Source organism: Mobula birostris, chromosome 3 (genome assembly GCF_030028105.1).
Source record: "Mobula birostris isolate sMobBir1 chromosome 3, sMobBir1.hap1, whole genome shotgun sequence".
Taxonomy (NCBI): Eukaryota; Metazoa; Chordata; class Chondrichthyes; order Myliobatiformes; family Myliobatidae; genus Mobula; species Mobula birostris.
In genome coordinates this window covers 155766544-155788698 of record NC_092372.1, presented here as the reverse complement: position 1 = coordinate 155788698, position 22155 = coordinate 155766544, and the positions used below count along the sequence as shown (strand labels likewise).

At 40.2% G+C, this 22155-nt stretch overlaps 1 protein-coding gene across 5 annotated transcripts in view; it reads right to left on the bottom strand.

Annotated features, from left to right (window-relative positions):
• The window catches only part of LOC140195356 (poly(rC)-binding protein 3), a 189486-nt gene that overhangs the window by 45931 nt on the left and 121400 nt on the right, over positions 1-22155 (bottom strand). For all 5 annotated transcript variants that reach the window (XM_072253535.1, XM_072253534.1, XM_072253536.1 and 2 more), the window contains exon 2: positions 11840-11960. In XM_072253535.1, the coding sequence (XP_072109636.1) occupies positions 11840-11917 (78 nt within the window). In that variant the 5' untranslated portion in view covers positions 11918-11960. The remainder of the gene's footprint in view (positions 1-11839; positions 11961-22155) is intronic.

Sequence of the window (22155 nt, the reverse complement as noted above, 5' to 3'; positions counted from 1 at the left end):
CCATAGACACGGCTGTTGCTGCTGCTTTCCTCTTTCGTCAGGCAGTCTCCACGTGATGACCGTCTTCTAAGTTGCTGTGAGGAAGTTTAACCAAGGCACAACAACCAGTTCTGTCTCGTGCTCTATGTTCCAGATGCTGGGAAGCATGTCCGCTCTAACCAAAGCTGGCTTTCACACAGTCTTTATTCCTCTTATGAGGTCTACCATGGTTTCTGCTTTCCGTGATGACTGGCCTTAGGGCGGCTGCTTAGGGAATACACACAGTTTACTGGAGGAGCTCAGCAGGTCAAACAGCATCTATGGATGGGAATAAATAGTCAACGTTTCGGGCCGAGGCCCTTCAGCAGAACTGGACAGGAAGGGGCAAGAAGTCAGAGTAAGGCGGTAGGGAGAGCTGCTTGGGAAGTTTGGAGTCCTCCATGTGTATAAAATGCCCTTTTGAGGACTTCCAGATTTGTGATACTGTCATGCCAGTGGATACCCATAATGGTCATCAGGCTGTGTATGTGGAAGCACTCCTGCAGTTGATTTGCCTTTTGTATATGGTCCATGTTTCACAACCATTCGGGAGGCTTATAAGGACAGCACCCTTGTACAAATTGATCTTAGTGAACATCTGAATATTATGCTGACTGAGCACACATGATCACAGATGGCCCAGCCTCTGACTAGCCTTGCAAACCCTGGCATTGATATTTTTAAATCCAAGGACCCATCACTGGAGATGTCACTGAGGGTACCGTCCGCAGTGTTGTGACTTCGATAGTGATGGGAGGTGGCACAGCAGTGGATCAGGAAGCAGGCTGAAGTAAGCCTTCTGATTTGTTCAGACAGACGGCGAGGCCAAACAGACACGAGGCTTCTGCGATCAGACTCAGTGTGGGCCATAGAGTGCAGATGTCCGCAAAGAGTGCTTCGATGAGGACTCTTAACTGTCTTAGATTTGGATTCTAAGCAACACAGATCAAGCATGATCCATGTAGTCTGTACAGTAGGTACACCGTGTATTCAGGGTCCCTGAGCCCATGGTTGATTATGCATGTGAAAAAGAGGGCCAACACACACCCTTGCTTCATGCCATTTGGGACACTGAATAATCTAGCAACTAGCAAAGGGACACAAGACCTGAAATCAAAAAACCCAGAAAATGCTGAAGAGGTCAGGACAATTTTGGGTGATAATTCTAGGTATGGGGTCGGTGGTGCTGTTGCAATGGAGCAGTGTGAGGAAGAAAACAGTGCAGCCACTCACACCGCCAGCCTGGGTATCCCTCCCACCTCCTCATGTTGCTTCAGTGGGTCAACATTGTCATTCCTCCACTCTTCCCATCCAACTTTTAGCCTGCTACGAAACCCCTTTCCTCTCTAAATCCCCTCACACAAATAACGTCATTGATGCCCAGCGGCCTGCAACTCACAGTCTTCTACTTGTCAAGAAAATTTAAATTGGCCTCCAGCCTGCAGTTGGAAAGGGGGAAATACGGGAAAGTAGTGAACCTTGCAGTTCATAAATTCTTCTGATTGATTTGGGGTAATGACTCATCATGTAATTTTGATTGATTTACACTGTTGTCGTTGTTCAGTCGTTAAGTCGAGTCCAACTCTTCGTGACCTCGTGGACAATAGGTTCCATAGGGTTTTCACGGCAAGGTACAGAAGTTGTGCCAGGCCTTTCTTCCGCGCAGATACTGCTGCTGCACAGGTTGGGACCCGGCTGGGTTTGAACTCATGACCATCTGCCTTGAAGTCCAGTGTTGATGCCACTACACCACCAGCTTACTCCAGCTTGTTTATCTATAGACTACAGAGATATCTGAATCAGAGTTGTACAGCACAGAAATGGGTCTTTTAGCCCACCATACTAACCTTTTTGCCCATCGACACTAACTCCCATTTGCCCATATTTTGACTATGTCCTTCAGAGAGCTGCCTATTCAAGTGCCTGTCTAAATGTCTCTTAACTGTAGTGATTCTATATGTTGCCACCACATCCTCTGGCAGCGAGCTCCTGTAACGTGCAAAGAGGTTCGAGGATCCAGTGAGTGTCGACTACACCAGATATAACGTGGAAAGGGATTCAAGGATCCAGTGAGTGTCGACTACACCAGATATAACGTGGAAAGGGATTGGAGGATCCAGTGAGTGTCGACTACACCAGATATAACGTGGAAAGGGATTCGAGGATCCAGTGAGTGTCGACTACACCAGATATAACGTGGAAAGGGATTCAAGGATCCAGTCAGTGTCGACTACACCAGATATAACGTGGAAAGGCATTGGAGGATTCAGTGAGTGTAGACTACACCAGATATAACGTGGAAAGGGATTGGAGGATCCAGTGAGTGTCGACTACACCAGATATAACGTGGAAAGGGATTCAAGGATCCAGTGAATGAAACAGAAGACCCTGATTGCCAAGAGAGGACATTAACTATTTAGTTATAAATGAACAGTGAAACACTAAACCGGACATTTAGCTGAACATGTGCTTATCTAAATTACCCTCAACTACACAAAACTACAATACTAAATATTCAGTAACACTTTTAACTTAACAGGCACTCCATTAAACCTCCCTAAGTTATAAAACTGTGGAACTAATTATGCTATAAACAAGTACATATAACAGAGAACAGTACAGTACAGGAACACGCTATTCATCCCTCATTGCTCTGCCGAACTAGCTAAATAGCAAATCAAAAACACCCAAACACTAATCTTGCCTACCTGAATAATGTCCACATCCCTCCATCTTCCTCACATCCATGTGCCTATCCAAACATCTCTTTAAAGGCCTTAAGTATATTTGCCTCTACCACATCTCAGGCAGCGCATTCCAGGCCTAAGCCACTCTGAGTAAAAAAACCTACCCTTCACATCCCCCTCGAATCTGCCCCCTCTCATCTTCAATGCCTGCCCTCCGGTATTAGACATTTCAACTCTAGGAAACAGATATCCCCTGCCTATTCTATCTAAACCTTAACTAATACATAGTAAACACTATAGTATGTCTGCAATGCTCTTTCCCAATACTCCTTCAGTGCTGGTCACAACTTCAGCCTGAAGAATCAGAATCAGGTTTATTATCATCGGCATGTGTCATGAAATTTGTTAACTTAGCAGCAGCAGTTCAATGCAATAGATAATACAGAAGACAAAATAATAATAATAATAAATAAATCAATTACAGTACACGTATATTGAACAGACCAAATATCGTAAAAAAACAGAAATTATATATAAAATTTAAAAATATATATATTTTAAGAAAGCAGGCCCTGGAGACAAAGGAAAGAGAGTGACTCTCTCACACATGCTATTCTTATACCCTATGACACCCAGAACCAGAAATTGGTACCGTAGCATGCAAGGCAACCAATGAGAAAGAGCTGCTGCATCCTTTGAATGAGATAATCAATAACCGACACAACAGAAGCAGCTTTCAACCGATAAATAAGCCAACCCCTCACATGACAGGTTCAGATACATACTGCAACTCTCTGTAAAAAAAAACTTTATCTCATATCTCATTAAACTCCTTTCTCTAACTTTACATCCATGTCCTCTTGCTTTTGAAATCCTTACCATGGTGAAAAGAAAGATTTTTACCACCACCCTATCAATGCCTCCTATAATTTAATATACCTCAGTCAGAACACCCCTCTGCCTCCTTTGCTCCAAGAAAAATGCATCTGGTTCATCCAGTCTCTCTCCATAACTAAAGTTCTCCAAACCTGGCAACACCGTGATGAATTTGCAGAGCAAATCGTGCTCTCTCCAGCACAAACTCACCCCATCTTTAGTCTGATGATCAGAAATGCACACAATATTCCATGTGTGCTCTAACCGGTGCTTGATTATGTTGCAACAAAGTCCCAACCTACGAAGGCAAATATGTCATAAACCTTCGTCACCATCCTACCTATTTGTTTGCACTTTCAGGGAACTCCGCACTTGAACCCTAAGGTCCCTCTGTTCATCAACATTCTTTAGTATCCTACTATTTATTGTATATGTCCTACCCCTTGATGTCTTCTCAAAATGTTCTCCTGCGTTTTAGCCTAAATTTGGCAACAGGCATCTTCATTGAATTGAAGGTAAATGCAGCCAACATTCAGGGTTATTTATAGCTAACGAACAATTACAATAAAAACAAACATCAAAAATGTAAAAATTCAATATCCTTAAAACACTTCAAAATGCATAATTGAAAACATTTAATCAAATACAATTAAAACAATTACCTCCATGGCTTCCCTCCTCCTTCACATTTTATCTCACATAAGATAATAAACAGGCTTATGTTACATGTGAAAGAATTTTACCAAGTTTACACTCTGCAATGAATCAGTATAGTGCAATAACAATTATACCAGCAAGAATGTGTCAACAAATCTAGCATTTCTGTAGACATATACATGTGCTAAATCCCAAACTTGGAACCACTTGCACAGGGCTAACTACAGGCCTTGTGCAGGACATAGCAAATGAAAAGGGAATTGAGATACCAAAATCACCCCAACTGCTGGTTTCATTCTGTGAGAGTAGTCCATGCAGCTACTGTTCAGTCTACTCATGGTCAGCTGGGAGCCTCAGCAAGAGCCCTGTGACGTCCGACCAACATCTCTTGGTCTGCACAATTTAAAGACAGTGTACTCTACCTAGAAGGAAAGTACACTGTGGCTGTATTTGGTGTTGACAATCATTCTGGAATCTCATTTTGACTTAAGAGATATTGTAGAAATGTACAACAAAGGGAGCAGATCCACAATTTATAAACACTGCACTAGAAGTTTTGTTCCGGGAAATAAACAAGAAAAAAAAATGGAGAGGTGCAGGAGATCCATGGCCTTGGGTGGGTTGTGGAGCAGATAACTGTGGTGGTTTTTGACAGTACACTTGGGAGATGACTCTATGAAAAGTTCAATTATATTAGACACATGTTCACTTTATATCTGTTAGGGTTTCATTGATAGCAATCTTGCCTCTTATTCAGATGCACCCCCAGGTACTTGTCAGTCCTCACTACATCCACATCCTCACCATCAATAGTAACAAGAAGCAGTGCAGGTTTAACCTATCTGAAGACCATCACCATTTCCTTTGCCTTACTCGTGTTGAGCTGCAAATGATTCAGCTTGCACCGAATGACAAAGTCCTCCACTGGGGCCCTGTATTCATCCTCCTTTTATACACTCAACTACTGCTGAGTCATCAGATAATTTCTGCAGATGACATGACATGCTTTGCCAGAAGTGCAATTAGCAAGTGTCCATGCCATTGACGGGTTCTGCTCACTAATGATCTGATATCAGTGATATCACCTGAGTCAATTGTCACCAAAAGAAGGGTAGCTTTCTTTTTTTTTTCATTTAAAGTTTCTTTTTGTATCAATCCAGACCTCTCTAATTCTGGAAGCCATCTCAGATGCTTAAACTTGAGCCAAGTGCTGAAACTACCTTTAAAAATCTTGTGTTGGTATCTTCTTCGCATTTTGTGAAACCTGCAGTGAAAATGCACTTAAAACCAAACAGCAATTTGCTCGAACATTGCCATTAGACAAAATACAGGGTTGAAGGCAAGTAAAACAGGATGTAATTCTCTCTCACACAGACTTCAGTTACGAATGTACAAACACTGTTTACATCTCAAAGTTCAATGTAAATTTATTATCAAAGTACACATATGTCACCACATACAACCCTGAGATTCATTTTCTTGCAGGAATTCTTAATAAATCTATAGAATAATAACCATAACACAATCAATGAAAAACTACCCAACTTGGGTGTTCAACCAGAGTGCAGAAGTCAACAAGCTGTGCAAATACAAAAATAAAGAAATAATAATAACAAATAATAATATCAATAAATATCAAGAACATAGATGAACAGTCCTTGAAAGTGAGTTCATAGGTTGTGGGAAGATTTCAATGATGCGGCAAGTGAGGTTGAGTGAAGTTAGCCCCTTTGGTTCAAGAGCCCGATGGTTGAGATATAGTAACTGTTCCTGAACTTGGTGGTGTGAGTCCTGAGAATCCTCAGGAGCTGCAAGAAGGGAACATGTCCTGGGTGGTGTGGGTCCCTGACAATGAATGCTGCTTTCCTGCAAAAGTGTTTCATGTAGATGTGCTCAATGGTGGGGAGGGCTAAACCTGTGATGGACTGGGTTGTATCCACTACTTTCGGTAGGCTTTTCCATTCTTGGGCATTGGTCTTTCCATACCAGGCACTGTGATGCAGCCAGTCAATATACGCTCCACTACACATCTATAGAAGTTTGTCAAAGTTTTAGATGTCAGAGAAAAGCTCCGCAAGCTCCTAAGGAAGTGGAGGGGCTGCCATGCTTTCTTCATAATTGCACTTGCATGTTGGGCCCAGCATAGGTCTTCTAAAATAATAATACTGAGGAATTTAAACTTGCTGACCCTCTCCATCTCTGATCCTCCAATGAGCACGGGTGCATAGATCTTGGTTTCCTTCTCCTGAAAACAATAATCAGCTCCTTGGTCTTGTTGACATTGATAAGACATTGTTGTTATGGCACTATTCAGCCAGATTTTCAATCTCTCCCCCCGCCCCCCCCCCCCCGCCATGTGCTGATTTATCACCACTTTTGATTTGGCCTATGACAGTGGTGTCATCAGCAAACTTGAATATGGCATTGGAGCTGTGCTTAGCCACACAGTCATAAGTGTAAAGCAAGTAAAGCAGGGGTCTAAGCATTCAGCCCTGTGGTGCACCTGTGTTGATGGAGATCATGGAGATGTTGTTCCAATCCAAACTGACTGGGGTCTGCAAGTGTGGAAATCAAGGATTCAATTGCAAAACGAGGTATTGAGACCAAGGTCTTGAAGCTTATTGATTAGTTTTGAGGGGATGATGGTATTGAATACTGAGCTGAAGTCAATATAGATATAAAGATGTATGGATCTTTGCTGAAGATCTTCTAGGGTTGAGTGAAGAGCCAATGAAATAGCATCTGCTGTGGAGCTGTACCTCCAGTAGGCAAAATAGAGTGAATTTAAGTCACTTCTCAGGCAGTCGATATGGTTCGTTACCAACCTCTCAAAACACTCCACCACTGTGGATGTAAGTGCTACTTGATGTTAGTCATTAAGGCAGATCACCATGCTCTTCTTGGCACCAGTATAACTGAAGCCTGCTTGAAGCAGGTGGGTACCTCAGATTGCTGAAGCAAGCGGCTAAAGATCTCACTGTCTTTAGTACTTGGCCAGGTACCCCATCTGGGCCAAATGCTTTTTGTAGATTCACCCTCCTAAAGGCTGCATGCACATTAGTCTCAGAGACTGAAATCACAGGATCATCGGGGGCTCTGGGAGCTTGTGATGGTTCTTCCATGTTTTGATAGAGAAAGTGAGTGTAGAGGGCATTGAACTCATGTGGAAGTGAAGCCCTGCTGTCACCTATGTCTCTTGATTTAACTTTCTAAGAGGTGATTGTATTCAAATCCTGCCACAACTGTCTAGCATCCTTTATTGAGTCAAGTTTCATCTGGAATTGCCACTTCACCCTTGAGATGGCTTATTGGAAATCATACCTAGACTTCTTCTAACTTCCTTGGTCACCAGACACGAATGTCTCTGATCTGGCTCCCAGCAGATTGCAGACTTCATGGTTCATCCAGGGCTTCTGAATGGGGAAGACTCTGAATGATTTTGTGGGGACACATTATCTATAAATGCGTCAATAAAGTCTGTGACAACCATGGTGTATTCATTCAGATCCACAGATCTTTGGCTCTCTGTCCAAATTACCATCTAGTAATCACTGTGCTCTGATCTGTGCTTTGAAATACTGAATCTGGTTATGATTTGCAGGTTATTAAATTAATTGGCCAATTGTAAATTACCTTTACAGTGTAGATGAGTGATAGAACGTGAGGAATGTTAATGAGAATGTTGGGAGAACAGATTACAGAGAGTGGGATTTTTCTGCAGGCAGCACAAATTTAATGGGCTGAATGATATCTTTCTATGTCATGTAGAAATATGGAAAGATGGAAATGCCTTTATACAGGATACTGTGGAGTATCAGCAATGTAAGTTATATTCAAAGGGCAAATGTCTGACTGCCCTTATAATACAAAATAATGTTAAAATTTTAAGATCTTTAACATTAAAGATCAGCTTTATTTGCCACATGTACACTGAAACACACTGTGAAATATGTTACTTGTGTAAACAGCTAACACAGCCCAAATATGTGCTGGGGACAGCAAACAAGTGTTGCCATGCTTCAACATCGCATATACTGATGTACAGAAATTTTCAGTGATCATAGTAAAAAGAACAATTTCAGAAGTTCCAACCCTCTAGACTTATCATATTAGAAGTTATACACTGGTGATGCAAAGGTTTTTCATGAGGGCCAAGTAGATGATTGACTGAATAATGTAATCTGAATGTAATTTCTTCAACCCTTGATCAGAGTGGTCTGAAGTCCACTGTATAAACGTATTGCAATTATATTGATGTACTTGATCTAATCCATAATCTTTCAGCAATCTTAAACTTAAAGCATAATATGTTGTGGACACAAGAGAACCTGCATATGCTGCAAATCCGGACTAACACACATGAAATGCTGGAGGAACTCAGCAGGTCAGGCAGCATCTTTGAAGGGTCTCAGCCTGAAACATTTTCTGTTTATTCCTCTCCACAGATGCTGCCTGACCACTGAGTTCCTCCAGAATTTTGTGTGAGGCACTCTAAATTTAATTTATTGTGCTCTTTGAAGAGTTTTATCATTATAATTTTATAATTTGCCACACTCGGGCTGGAGGAGCAACACCTCATATTCTGTCATTCCAACCTGCTGGCATGAGCATCAATTTCTCTAATTTAATAGTATTTTCTCTCCCTCCTCCATCTCTTTTTTTTCCCATTTCTCATTCTGGTTCCACTCTTACCCCTTCTCTTCTCCTCACCTGCCCATCACCTCTTTCCCCTTTTCCATGTTCCACTGTCCCCTATCAGAATCCTTCTTCTTAAGCTCTTTACCGCTTTCATCTTCATACCATCTCCTAAAACCCACCTTTTCACCTCTCACCTACCAGCCTGTATGCCGTCCCTTCTCCCCACCATCTTATTCTGGCTTCTACCCCCTCCCTTTCCAGTCGCAATAAAGGGACTCAGTTCGAAACATCAACTGTTTATTCCCATTCATAGATGCTCCTAACTTGCTGAGTTCCTCAAGCATTGTGTATGTGATGTTATTAATTTTAAGTTGTAGTTTCGAGGAAGGAGTGGAGAGAACACTGAGAATATCACTGACATGATGAATCTGGGTTTTCCTTGGAGAAGTAAACTGATTGATAGTTTACTGAAGAAAGCTAGCCAACAAAACAAAACAAAGGGACCTGAAAACAATGAAAAGTAAAGCCTGAGGGAATTTACAGCAGGTTAGATTGTGCCTCATATGAATAACTCTATCAAATTGGAAGCCCAATTAATTATCCTTGGCTCACATAACCATGACTCTCTTCAAAAAAGAAACCAGGCCTGAGAGTCCTCCTTGCTATCTGCCATGGGGAAGACAAGAGTCAAATAAGATTGTGTCATTATTCACTGCTTCCCTCAGTCTTTCTATTACAAATTTGTATCTCATTTCCAATACATTGGATGTAAAACTAATTTTCAGAATACTGGAAAACTGTTCAACCCACAGTGACTATTCTCCAAATCCAAGGTCACCTAACTCTCTGCAGCTGAGCTACACATTGCAGAAGATGTTTGTGTATCCTTGGAGGCTCATCTCCAAGATATTGATAATGTGTTTGCCAAAACACATGACAGGATTGGCCTTAAACTTAACATCCAGACGTCTCAGCAGACTGAGACACAATCCTGTATCAGCTTGCTTCCTCCGCATATGCTGCCCTCTGACATAAAGATAATGACCTGAGGGACCCAAGTCCCATGCTAATGTTATTCCCTCAGTAGTATCCATTCTGTCGATTCCCTCTCTGCACCTTAAAAGAATCTTGTTTTCTCGCAGTTCTGATGAAGCCTTTTTGATCCACAATATTAACTTCTGCACGTTTGATCTGCTGAGTGTTTCCAGGATTTTCAAGCTTTCAACATCATTGAGTTGCTGACCTGCTGGTATTGGTTTTGCCAACATGAAGTGTAATTTTCTTGAAGCTTTATTATGCAGGTAAACAAAACATAGAGCAGAGCAAACAGGCATAAGCAACCTATTGCTTTACTCTAGAATTTACACAAATTCATGAAAAAGGTGAACACTTGTGCAAATTAGAAACAGGAGTAGACTACTTGAACCCTTGCAATCCGTTCTCCTGATCCAATTGTAACCTCAACTCTACAATCCCACCAATACTTCTGCCCTCTGCTTTGAAAATATTCAAAAGCTTTGCTTCCACCAATCTCTGAAGAGGAGGACTCCAAAGGGTAGAGGGCTGAGGACAGAGCCTTGTGGAGCACCGGTGTTAAGAATAATCGTGGCTGAGGTGTTGCTGCCTATCCTTACTGATAGCGGTTTGCTGGTCAGGAAGCCAAGGGTCCCATTGCAGAGGGAGGTGTTGACTCCCAGGAATCAGAGTTAGATGCTGAGTTTACTTGGAATTATAATATGATAGGTGTCTTTACTGTCTAGATGCTCCAGAGGTGCAGATACTACAGTGGCATTTACGAGGCTGTTATGAAGGGGCATGGATCATCTAAACGTAGAAAAGATTTAGGTTAAGTTGACATCGTGTTCAGCAAAGACATGACGTGCTGAAGAACCTCTTTCTATGTTCTACGAACGATAAAGAAATCGTCTGCTTTAATTGCAATTATCTCATCTTAGCTTCAACATTGTGAGGCTTTTTCAACATTGCCTACTCAGGCATTGCTGTTTTCTTTCTATCATTAGCTATAACGCCTGTCCATCGTCATCCATTACAACTCATTTTGCTGCTTTCACAGTCAATCACTTAATGCAAAACATCACCCGACAATTCCTCATCCTTTAAATTTCTCAGGTTTGATTTAGCATCCACCAAGAAGGTGCAGCAAAATAAAAGCACCGTTTTGTGAACATTTTATAGCCACCTGCTTTGAAAGAAGATGGTTGTGGGTTCGAGTTCATGAAATGCCTACCATTCAATCTGCTTTCTACCACTGAGAGCAAAGTCTGTCACCTGTGCTGCTATTAAAAAAAACAGTGTCATGGAGCACTTTGGGAGATGAGAAGGAAAGAAATGAGATGGCTTGACCGGTAACAATACCTCCATCAAAGAGCAGCAGGAAGTTAAAGAGACCCAGACATCTGTGCGAAGGCTTTCTAAAGGAGATCTTCTCCTGTGAGGATATTAAAAAATAACAGCGGAAGAAAGAGAAAAGAATGAGACTGATAACATGAGGCACTAATATCCATATACAAAAAATCAATAGAGAAAGGAATAGTGCCAGGGTCTAGCAAACAGCAAAGGCAATTGCTATCTGCAGGAGTAAGAGCTGCTGCTGATTTTCTCCTTCCTAAAATAGCACTGGAGCAATCATTGTACAATAATTCTTCAGTTAGTTGAGATCCAGGATCAAATCTGGAGCCCTCACTGGTCTATATTGTTCAACTATTTACTGGATAAACTCCTTGACCATCAGGAGTAACTTCTTATGAGAAATTTATTGCAGGACGTCATGCATAAAATAAGACATTAAATAAATGTTACATTCCATTATCACCTATTCCACATCACTAATTACATGGTAATAAGAACCTTAATTACTTTGCTAAGAGGACAGGTTTAATTATTTCAAGTCAACATAAATATTATGCTTTCTCAATTTTTTATGACTATTGATGACACTGTACCTTTCCATGCATAAGCAGGCGAATAGTCAGAGTGACGCTTAGCCCCCCTTCAGCCACTTTGCAGTCTGATGTAGTCATTCTGCTCTTTCAACTCGTGAAAGTATAAGAAAATACTGAAACTCTGCAGAAAGAAGATAATTCAGTGATCAAAATTTCATTTTAACCGTTACTTTAGTTGATACTTGATTATCATTTTAAATTTCTGGAAGTCATAGTTTTCTTAGTGATGCTTGCACATTTTGACCAAAGAAAAATTGTTACGTTTCCAGACTTGTGGAAATATTGAGCACAGAAAGCAGTTCAGAAGAACCTTATATACAAACTTAACAATTGTACTGTCAAAAATCCTGATTCTTTGTTTCTTGAAAGTGCAACTCCACCCCCCCCCCCCGCCCCACCCCGTCAACTTTTAGGTATCATTTTCTTTTCTAGATTTTTAATCCTGAATGAACACAATCTTCACATTTGCTATACTTGCTTACGATTTAGATTAGCAGTAAATCAAACTCTATTTTCTCATTATATGCACTATTGAAACACTAATGAAACATAAAGAATATTCCCATTGTACGTGGAAGTCAGGGTAACCTGAGACTCCATTCAAATGTCCAAGTTAATTCTAACTTTAAAATTTTCTCATTTTTATGTTTTCAAGTTAGAAACTTTTATCGCAGCTGTTTCTTCCCCACAAATATTACCAAATACAGAAAGACAGATATGACATATTGTGTTTCTAAATCAAAATCAGTCCTACCATCTCTCACCCTCACCCCACCACGAATGAAGCAATCAAAGAACAAGAAGGAATTTGTTTTCAGCTTCCGTGGTTACTTACATGAAGTTTTAGCCAGTAACCATTAGTGAAGAAGTATTTTGATTCTGGCCAAAAACTATTTTTGATAAATGGATTTGTTTTGCCAAAGTGAATGAACCTAAGTGCCTTGAATAAACTATTGTAAGGCTCCATTATTCATTTAGACCTTAAGACCATAAGAAATAGGAGTAGAATTAAGCCATTTGGCCCATCGCGTCTGCTTTGCCATTTAATCATGGTTGATCTAATTTTCTTCCTCGCCCCAATCTCCTGCCTTCTACCTGTATCCCTTCATGCCCTGACCAATCAAAAATCTATCACCCTCTGCCTTAAATATACATATAAATTTCTATTCCAAAGGACAAATAAATGCATGGACATTTGAAGTAACTTATTAATGAGCACAGATACAATTTTTAGAACACCAGGTATGTTTTTAAGTCAAAGGTTAATAATAACTTAACAACAACTTTCCCAGTGGAATGAAAACATAAGCATTATCCAGGCTAGCTGTTAAACACTACGTACCCTAGTATAACAGTAGAGCAATTTAATTAAATTCTTGGAGTTTATTCTATTCAATATGTCGATGATGCAGCCATGAGTTTAGCTACTAATGGAACTGTGTATGTGCCCCAGGATTATTTCTGTGCCCTCTCCTTCACAAATGATTTCATTCATGATGGCACGAAAAATAATCAAGACTATAGTTAATCCACTTTACAGAGTCAAAGGGCACAAATCTATACAATTCTAAGTTAAGTGTGGATTGCAAATTACAACAGGAGACAGAAAAAACATGTCAGAAGGGCAAAGGGATGATAATTGTTGGGGATTTTAGCATGAAAGTCAGTTTTGGACCTCAAGAGAGAACTTGCAGTATGTCTGCGAGATGGCTTTTTAGAACAGCTTGTTGCTGAGCCCACTAGGGGTTTGGCTGTGCTGGATTGGGTGTTGTGCAATGATCTGGAGGTGATAAGCGAGCTTACGGTTAAGGAACCCTTAGGGAACAGTGATCACAATATGGTCAAGTTCACTTTGAAATTTGAGAAGGAGAAACTAAATTCCAATGTGTCAGTATTTCAGTGGAATAAAGGAAATTACAATGGCACGAGAGGGGAACTGGCCAAGGTTGACTGGAAAGAGACACTAGCAGGAATGACAGCAGAACAGCAATGGCTGGAGTTTCTGCGAAAAATGAGGGAAGTGCAAGACAGATAAATTCCAAATAAGAAGAAATTCTCAAATGGAAGAAGGACACTACCATGGCTGACAAGTGAAGTCAGAGACAAAGTAAAAGCAAAAGAGAGGTCATACAAGGAAGCCAAAGCTAGTGGGAAGATAGAGGGTCGGGAAGATTTTAAAAACTTGTGGGAGGAATCTAAGAAGGTCATTAGGAAGGAAAAGATGAATTATGAAAGGAAGCTGGTGACTAATATCAAAGAAGATACTAAAAGCTTTTTTTTAAGTATAAAAAGGGAAAAGCGTAGATATAGGACCAATAGAAAATGACGCTAGAGATATTGTAATGAGAGACGTAGAGATGGCAGAGGAACTGAATGCGAATTTTGCATCAGTCTTCACAGTGGAAGACATCTGCAGTGCACCGGACATTCAAGAGTGTCAGGGAAGTGAAGTATGTGCACTGAAAATTATGACTGCAAAGGTGCTCAGGAAGCTTAATGGTCTGAGGGTGGATAAATCTCCTGGACCTGATGGAATGCACCATTGGGTTCTGAAGGAAGTAGCTGGAGAGATTGCGGAAACATTAACAATGATCTTTCAAGAATCAATAGAATTGCAAATGTTACTGCGCTATTTAAGAAGGGCAGGAGGCAGCAGAAAGGAAACTATAGACCTGTTAGCCTGGCATCAGTGGTTGGGAAGTTGTTGGAATTGATTGTTTGGGATGAGATTATGGAATACCTGGAGGGACATGACAAGATAGGCCAAAGCCAGCATGGTTTCCTGAAAGGAAAATCCTGTCTGACTAACCTACTGCAATTTTTTGAGGAAATTACAAGCAGGGTAGACAAAGGAGGTGCAGTGGTTGTGGTGTACTTGGATTTTCAGAAGGCCTTTGACAAGGTGCCACACATGAGGCTGCTTAGAGAGATAATAGCCCATGGAATTACAGAGAAGTTACTAGCATGGGTGGAGCATTGGCTGATCAGCAGAAAACAGAGAGTGAGAATAAAGGGATCCTATTCTGGCTGGCTGCTGGTGACCAGTGGAGTTCCACAGGGATTGGTGTTGGTTCCACTGCTTTTTTATGATATATGTCAATGATTTCGACTATGGGATTAATGGATTTGTGGCTAAATTTGATACAAAGATAGGTGGAGGAGTGGGTAGTGTTGAGGAAGCAGAGAGCCTGCAGAGAGACTTAGATGGTTTAGGGAATGGGCAAAGAAGTGGCAAATGAAATACAGTACAATGTTGAAAAGTGTACAGTCATGCATTTTGGTGGAAGAAATAAACAGGCAGACTATTATTCAGATGGGGAGAGAATTCAAAATGCAGAGATGCAAAGGGACTTGGGAGTCCTTGTGCAGGATACTCTAAAGGTTAACCTCCAGGTTGAGTCGGTGGTGAAGAAGGTGAATGCAATGTTGGCATTCATTTCTAGAGGTATAGAATATAACAGCAGGGATGTGATGTTGAGGCTCTATAGGGCACTTACCAGACCACACGGAGTATTGCGTGCAGTTTTGGGCTCCTTATTTTAGAAACGATATACTGACATTGGAGAGGGTTCAGAGAAGATTCACGAGAATGATTCCAGGAATGAAAGGGTTACCGTATGAATAATGTCTGGCAGGTCTTGGGCTATATTCCCTGGAGTTCAGGAGAATGAGGGGGGATTTCAGAGAAATATTCCAAATGTTAAAAGGCCTGAACAGATTAGATATGGCCAAGTTATTTCCCCTGCTAGGACAAGAGGGCACGGCTTCAGGATTGAAGGATGTCCATTTTGAACTGAGATGCAGAGAAATTACTTCACTCAGAAGGCGGTAAATCTGTGGAATTTGTTGCCATGAGTGGCTGTGTTGCCAAGTCATTGGGTGCATTTAAGGCAGAGATAGATAGGTTCTTGATTAGCCAGGGCATCAAAGGGTATGGGGAGAAGATAGGGGAGTGGGGATGACTGGAAGAATTGGATCAGCCCATGATCGAATGGTGGAACAGACTCAATGGGCCAAATGGCCTACTTCTGCTCCTATATCTTATGATCTTAAGGACTTTATTTAAGCTTAAGCTGCACTGCCAATTCTAAGGCAAGCAGCCCTTTCAAAAGGATACTTTGGGTTCATTAAAATGAAAATTAACAGCATTTTCTTGAGATCTAAATAATAAAAAAAGAAACTATGAAGCTGAAATAGAATTCATAAACTTTCTGCATTATTCAATTTAAACTTTAAATTTATATAGGAAAAAGCAAACAGTTTTTAGTTTCACAAGCACAAGCTTTATATCCTGCATTACTTTCAATTTTAATTATTATTGGTAATGGTTATCTCAAAGACAATGGAAGTCTCATTAGCCTAATGGACCTTTATAACTCAAAATACTCTTAATTGCATCTAGCTACCCTATCAGATTCATTACTCTCAAAAGTCACAGAGCTAACTACTTTCTCACATATGCTCTGACAATGTTTCCCGTTTCTTCTCAAACATCCTGTTGTTACATGCTCAAGGAGATCTGGTTTTTTTTGTGAGAAAGATGTAATGGTCTTTTGGAGGTCACCTGATGTGATTTTCCTGCCGATGTGAGGTCACATGATGACATATGTCCCGTGACTATATAAGGGTCGACCCAGGTGACGCAGTTGGTTTTTGAGTTTGTAGATTTCCAGGTAGAACGTGTCGTGCCTCCGTTTCTGTTGCGTGTTTGTTTTTGTGACGCAGTTTCATTTTTAAAACGGAAGGTGCATTCTCTTACAAGATATGGTATTATTGGACTGGAAATTTGTGGCTGGAAGTGCCAATTTACTCAATTCCGACATTTGAAGGGAGAGTGAAGAATTCATCGAAAGATTGAGAGACATCGGCATCGTTTGGCAGTTTAATAAAGAATTAACTTATTGAGTCTTCATTGGAGAGAACCTGCATCGAGATAACTCTTGCAAAAGGGCAATGAGTTCATGCAAAAAGGTGCTCTCTCTCTCTCTCTAAAGGAATTTAAGGTCAGTTGATTTAAACTGTTTATTTTCGGCATCTGGAATCCTGTGGACAGGTGCTGACAGCAGTCAAGGTGCGTCGGTGAAGAAATCTTTCTCCAGAGAAGTCTCTCCCAATTGAATGTGTAAAACTGTTGGACTTTCGAAGTTATCGCTTTAAGAACTATATCTGACTGTATTGCTTTAAGAACTGTTTTCGTATTTAACGCTTTAAGAACCAGAGCTGAGTGGAGTTGGTGAACGGCTGCGTACCCGTTTAACCTCCGGTTAAAGTTTTCCTGTTTTTTTTTTCCTTATCGTTTATACTTGTTTAATAAGTGTTTGGTTATTTTTATAAAACCTGTCTCGATTAATATTCATTGTTGCCGGTTATGTAACACTGTGAAGATGAATAATTAACACTAAATGGGTTTAATTAGCACTTTTTTTTAAAAAGACTCTGTCTTTCATTGATATGGATACTAAACAAAGCATCACAAAAGTACAAGCAGCCATATACCTAAACAACAAACAAGAGAAAATCTGCAGATGTTGGAAATCCAAGCAACACACAAAATGCTGGAGGAACTCAGCAGGCCAGGCAGCGTCTATGGATAAGAGTACAGTTGATGAAGGGTCTCAGCCCGAAACGTCAACTGTACCCTTTTCCATAGACGCTGCCTGGCCTACTGAGTTCCTCCAGCATATTGTATATATGCCTCAATGATATTCACATACCACAATATGGTTGAGTTTATATGACATTTTAAGTGAAAAGCCCAGCTCAACCACTATTAAATACAGTAACATTCTGATATTCAAATAGTATCAAGATGGTTGTGCCAATCTGAAATATTGTTGTCATTAGTGCAGATATAACATGTTTCTATGGATTTACTATATTTCTATTTTACCGTACCTCATAAAGCAGAAGTACAGTTTGGTGATTTTTTAAATAAATTGAACCACTATTCTCTAATATTTAAAAAAAATTTCTTTTATAAACATGACTATCAGAAGCCATGCCATGAACTCTAATTAGCAATATCTTGATGCATTACTGTGGTGTTAATGCAGAATGAAAGCAACTTCATTGTGATCCCTGCCGATTTCTGAATGGGCATGTAATGCAGAGGGAGTTATGAGCCAGGGCAACTCCTTCTACAATCCTCACAACGTCACTTTCTCACACCTGCTACCTTCATGAGAAGGAACTAAATATACATTTGGAACAATGTGTCTTATGCAAAAGCAGATGGCAAACTGCAAAATATTGCTATTTGGAAAAGTGATATGCTCTTAAATTACTGGCAAAACAATCCTTGCTTTGCCTTGCACTTGTGGCTGAAATAAGTAAGGATACTTATCCTGCTCCTTGTGTCCATTGACCATTCTTACTCCATCAAGTTCCAGTCATATGGTGGAAATGTCCCTTTACTTGGACTATTCTTTTGTCTTCAAGGTGTAGTTTTTGACAGGATACTGACTCACCGGCTGTTGGACCTTGCAGATGCAGGAGTAATTTTTCTACAAAATGACAGGTGATCTCCATTGAATGAATCATGTGACTTCAAAAACCAAATGGCTGCACCAGTGATAATTTGGTGCGTCAGATTAAAGTGGGTGAATACTTATGCAATCAATTACTTGTCTCTTATATTTGTAATTAATTTAAATCACTGTTGAGATCTGTTTTCACTTTGACACGAAAGGCTTTTTCTGTTGATCAGTGTCAAAACATGGAAACTTTCAATGGCAGGGGGTGAATACTTTTGTATGCACTGTATTGTAATTCTGACCTATTTGGTCCCAAATGCAGCCCTAAACAGTGTAAAGTACCATATATATTTCTGTATTTTCTAACATTCTAGTGTGAAAGGCACAATATAAAATTGAGATATTACAAAAACTCTGTAAAATATTGAAATAATGTATTGGCTTCCTTAATTATATTTTAAGTGAAGTTTTCTGCTAAACTGTCGGTAGTGAATAAGGTTTAGTTGACTGGTTTGAGAAACTAGGTAAAATAAACTGATGTGTTTTCTAACTCCAAAATTAATCAAAAGAAAAACATGCGAGCCTGGGGGTACTCCCATACTGAGTTTCTTCTTTATTGAGGTTGTTCAGATATGATGGGGTGATGTAGTAATGTATGCCATTCACATACTTCTTACATATATACCCATAATAAATTATGTAAACAAGCAAAGAATACCTAATCAGGGGAATGGAACTTCTGCTGCATATTCCAGCCATTTTGACCTGAGACAGTGTGGGGTCTTATCTGGTTCTCCTTTGGATCATTTCTGCCATAATAGAGAGATTTTCGATTTGCATTAGGGCAAATACATCAAAAGGAGTGTCCCTTCTTGTAAATATTTCAGTTATTTCCTTTTACAATGGTAAACAGGACAATCTATAAGCATTTCCATGATTACTTGTCCTCTGGAATTTGATTTTGTAATTGTGTCCTCCAAGAAATAGAGCCCATCTCTGCATTTGTGCCTGCCTGTCAATCCATGTGTACTTTCTTTGCAGCAGTGGGGAAATATGATGCAAAGGCTAAGGGGCATTCACTACCGAAATGCATAGCATGACTGCACCTATACTGTACCATAAAAGGCGAGGCATCAAAGGCAAGTTCCACTGGACAGTGTGGATCATAATGTATGATACAGTGTCTGACGTCACCATTCCCTTTATGTTTTGGAAAGCTACCTCGCACTGTTTTATACATTGCCATATCTTCCCACTCTGCAGCAAGGAGTTCAAGTGATACAGCACAGTAGCCAGGTTCGACAGCAACTTGTTATAGTAATTGACAAATACTGAAAAGGACCACAACTGTGGCACATCCTTTGGCCTTGGGCATCCACCATTGCTTGAATTTTCTCAGCATGCTTGTGTTATCCTTGTACATCAATGGTGTGAAGACAGTAAGTGATGTTCGGTTTAAAGAGTTCACAGTTGTTGCATCATGCCCTGAGCTCATAATCTTCTAATCATTTTAAAACTGTCTTGAGATTCTGAAGATGTTCCTTGCCATCCTCATTGGTAAAAATGACGTCATCCAAGTAACACTGAGTTCTTGGGCAGCTTTGCAGCACCTGATCCATAGCTTTCTGCCAGAACACTACTCCAGAAATAAGCCTGATATAGCCATAGAACCATTTGTGAGTGTTTATGGTAAGAAAGACATTGGACACTTCTTCCATCCCCATTTGTAGGTAGGACTCAGCTAGTATACGTTGCTGAAGTGCTTACCTCCAGAAAGGTTTGCAAAGATATCCTCTCTCCTGGGCAGAGGGTATTGATTTGTTTTCAGTATTGGGTTGACAATGCCTTTAAAATCACCACAGATCCTGACAGACTCATCCTCCTAGCTGCTGGAGCCACCGGCTTTGCCCATGGGCTCCACTCAACCTTGGAACGAATTCCTTCAGCCTCCATGCAATCTAGCTCACTGGCTACTTTATCACTGATGGTATGTGGAACCGGATGGGCTTTGTAAAAGTTGGGTGTAGCACTTAACTCTATATTACGTGTGATAAGTTTCAGTTTCCCACTGCTGTGGCATCATCAAGTACTTTTCTTAATTCACTTTCAGCTGACTCTATTGCAATGGATGTGGTATGCAAATGGTGGAAGGATCACCAAACAAGTTATAGTTGTCTCAGTCAATTACCACTTCACAATGCTGGCCCTCCAGTTTTTACCACATACAAGCTGAATGTTGCACGTTGGTTGTTGTGTTTGACTGTTACGAATGTCATTCCCATATGAATCACCTTTTTTTCATAATAAGTTCTTAGCTGGATATCTGCAATCTTCAGTTCAGTACCTTTGAAATGCCATTCAAGCTCATTTTGTGGACAGACTGCAGCAGACGAGCCAGTGTTCAATTACATTTTAGTTAATTTACTATTCACTTCTCATGCAAGGCCTACTGTTTGGATCCTGTTAGTTTTCACATAGTAAATCTCAAGGATTCAGTCCTGTACTACTCTCATCATTAACAGAGTTTTCATCAACAGCTCGCAGATAAGTGCTCTTTTTGAAACTGCAACTTGACTTTTCATCTTTTTCTCTTCCTTCTGCAGCCCATTTATTTTTGTCTGCTGGACATGTATGTGTCCTATTTTGTTGTATTTTCTGCAAGTTTCACCTTTAAACCTGCATTGATCTGGTGTATGTGACCCCCCCTGCCAGAACGGTAAGACAATTTATTCAGCCAGGCAAGTTTCTGTTTAGATGTTGCAATTTTGTTCACACTCATTTTCAGTCCTGACTGCAACTCATTTGTGTCTCTGGTTGCTGTTTCCATTAATAGTGAATTCAACTGCTCTTTTAAACGTGAGTTGTGCTTTGGTTAGGAGCCGTTTTTGAATGCTTTATTGTAAGATTTCACAAACTAACCAACTTTTCAGTGTATCATTAAGCCCATTACTGACCTAACAATGCTCAATTTCTTCAATTCAGCCAAATAAGCCGCAATGGACTCCCCTTCCTTTTGATTCCACTATTGAAACCTAAAGATTTATGCAATCAACAATGGTTTTGGTTCTGAACGTTCCTGCAGTACATTCACAATATCAGCAAAGTTCATTTCAGCTGGTTTGGTTGGAGCAGTTAAACTTCTAAGCAAACTGTATGTTTTTTTCACCTGTTGCACTCAGTAACACTGGCATTTGCTTTTTATTTGCTATTTCATTTGCTTCAAAATACTGCTCAATTCGCACTGCATACATCATCCAGTTACCTGTTGTGGAATCAAACTCATCTATCTTTCCGATGTAGCCAGCCATTTCTGCTTTTTATTTTTTGGTTATTATCATCACCCAATACTCATTCTTTATGAATGCATGAATTTCGTCCCTTTTCTGGCTTTGTTTTTTAAACTTAACCATCTCTCTTCCCCTTCCGAAGAAAGGCATGATGCACTTTTTTTAACCCTAACATCTTGCTGTGCTTCAACAGGTAGGTGTTTTGTCTTGGGTTCATTTTAAAACTTCCTTGTCACCATTGTTATTTTTTGTAACTCTGAGAATAATCGAAAGAAAACCACAGGAGCCTGGAGCTATTTGTGTACTTGGCTTCTTCTTTAGTGAAGTGGTGGTGTAATGACGTATGCATTCACGTACTTACTTAATGAATTATGTGAAGAAACAAAGAATGCTTAATCAAACAATATATTTAAAATATTACTCAAATATCACTGAAATATTGAATACATTATTCTTTCCCACTGTAAATCTGCACCTCCTCTGCTTTCAAGGTTGTTAAAATATGTGGGGGGAGGGGAATAGGACTGTGATGGAACCCATATGATTAACCTGCAAC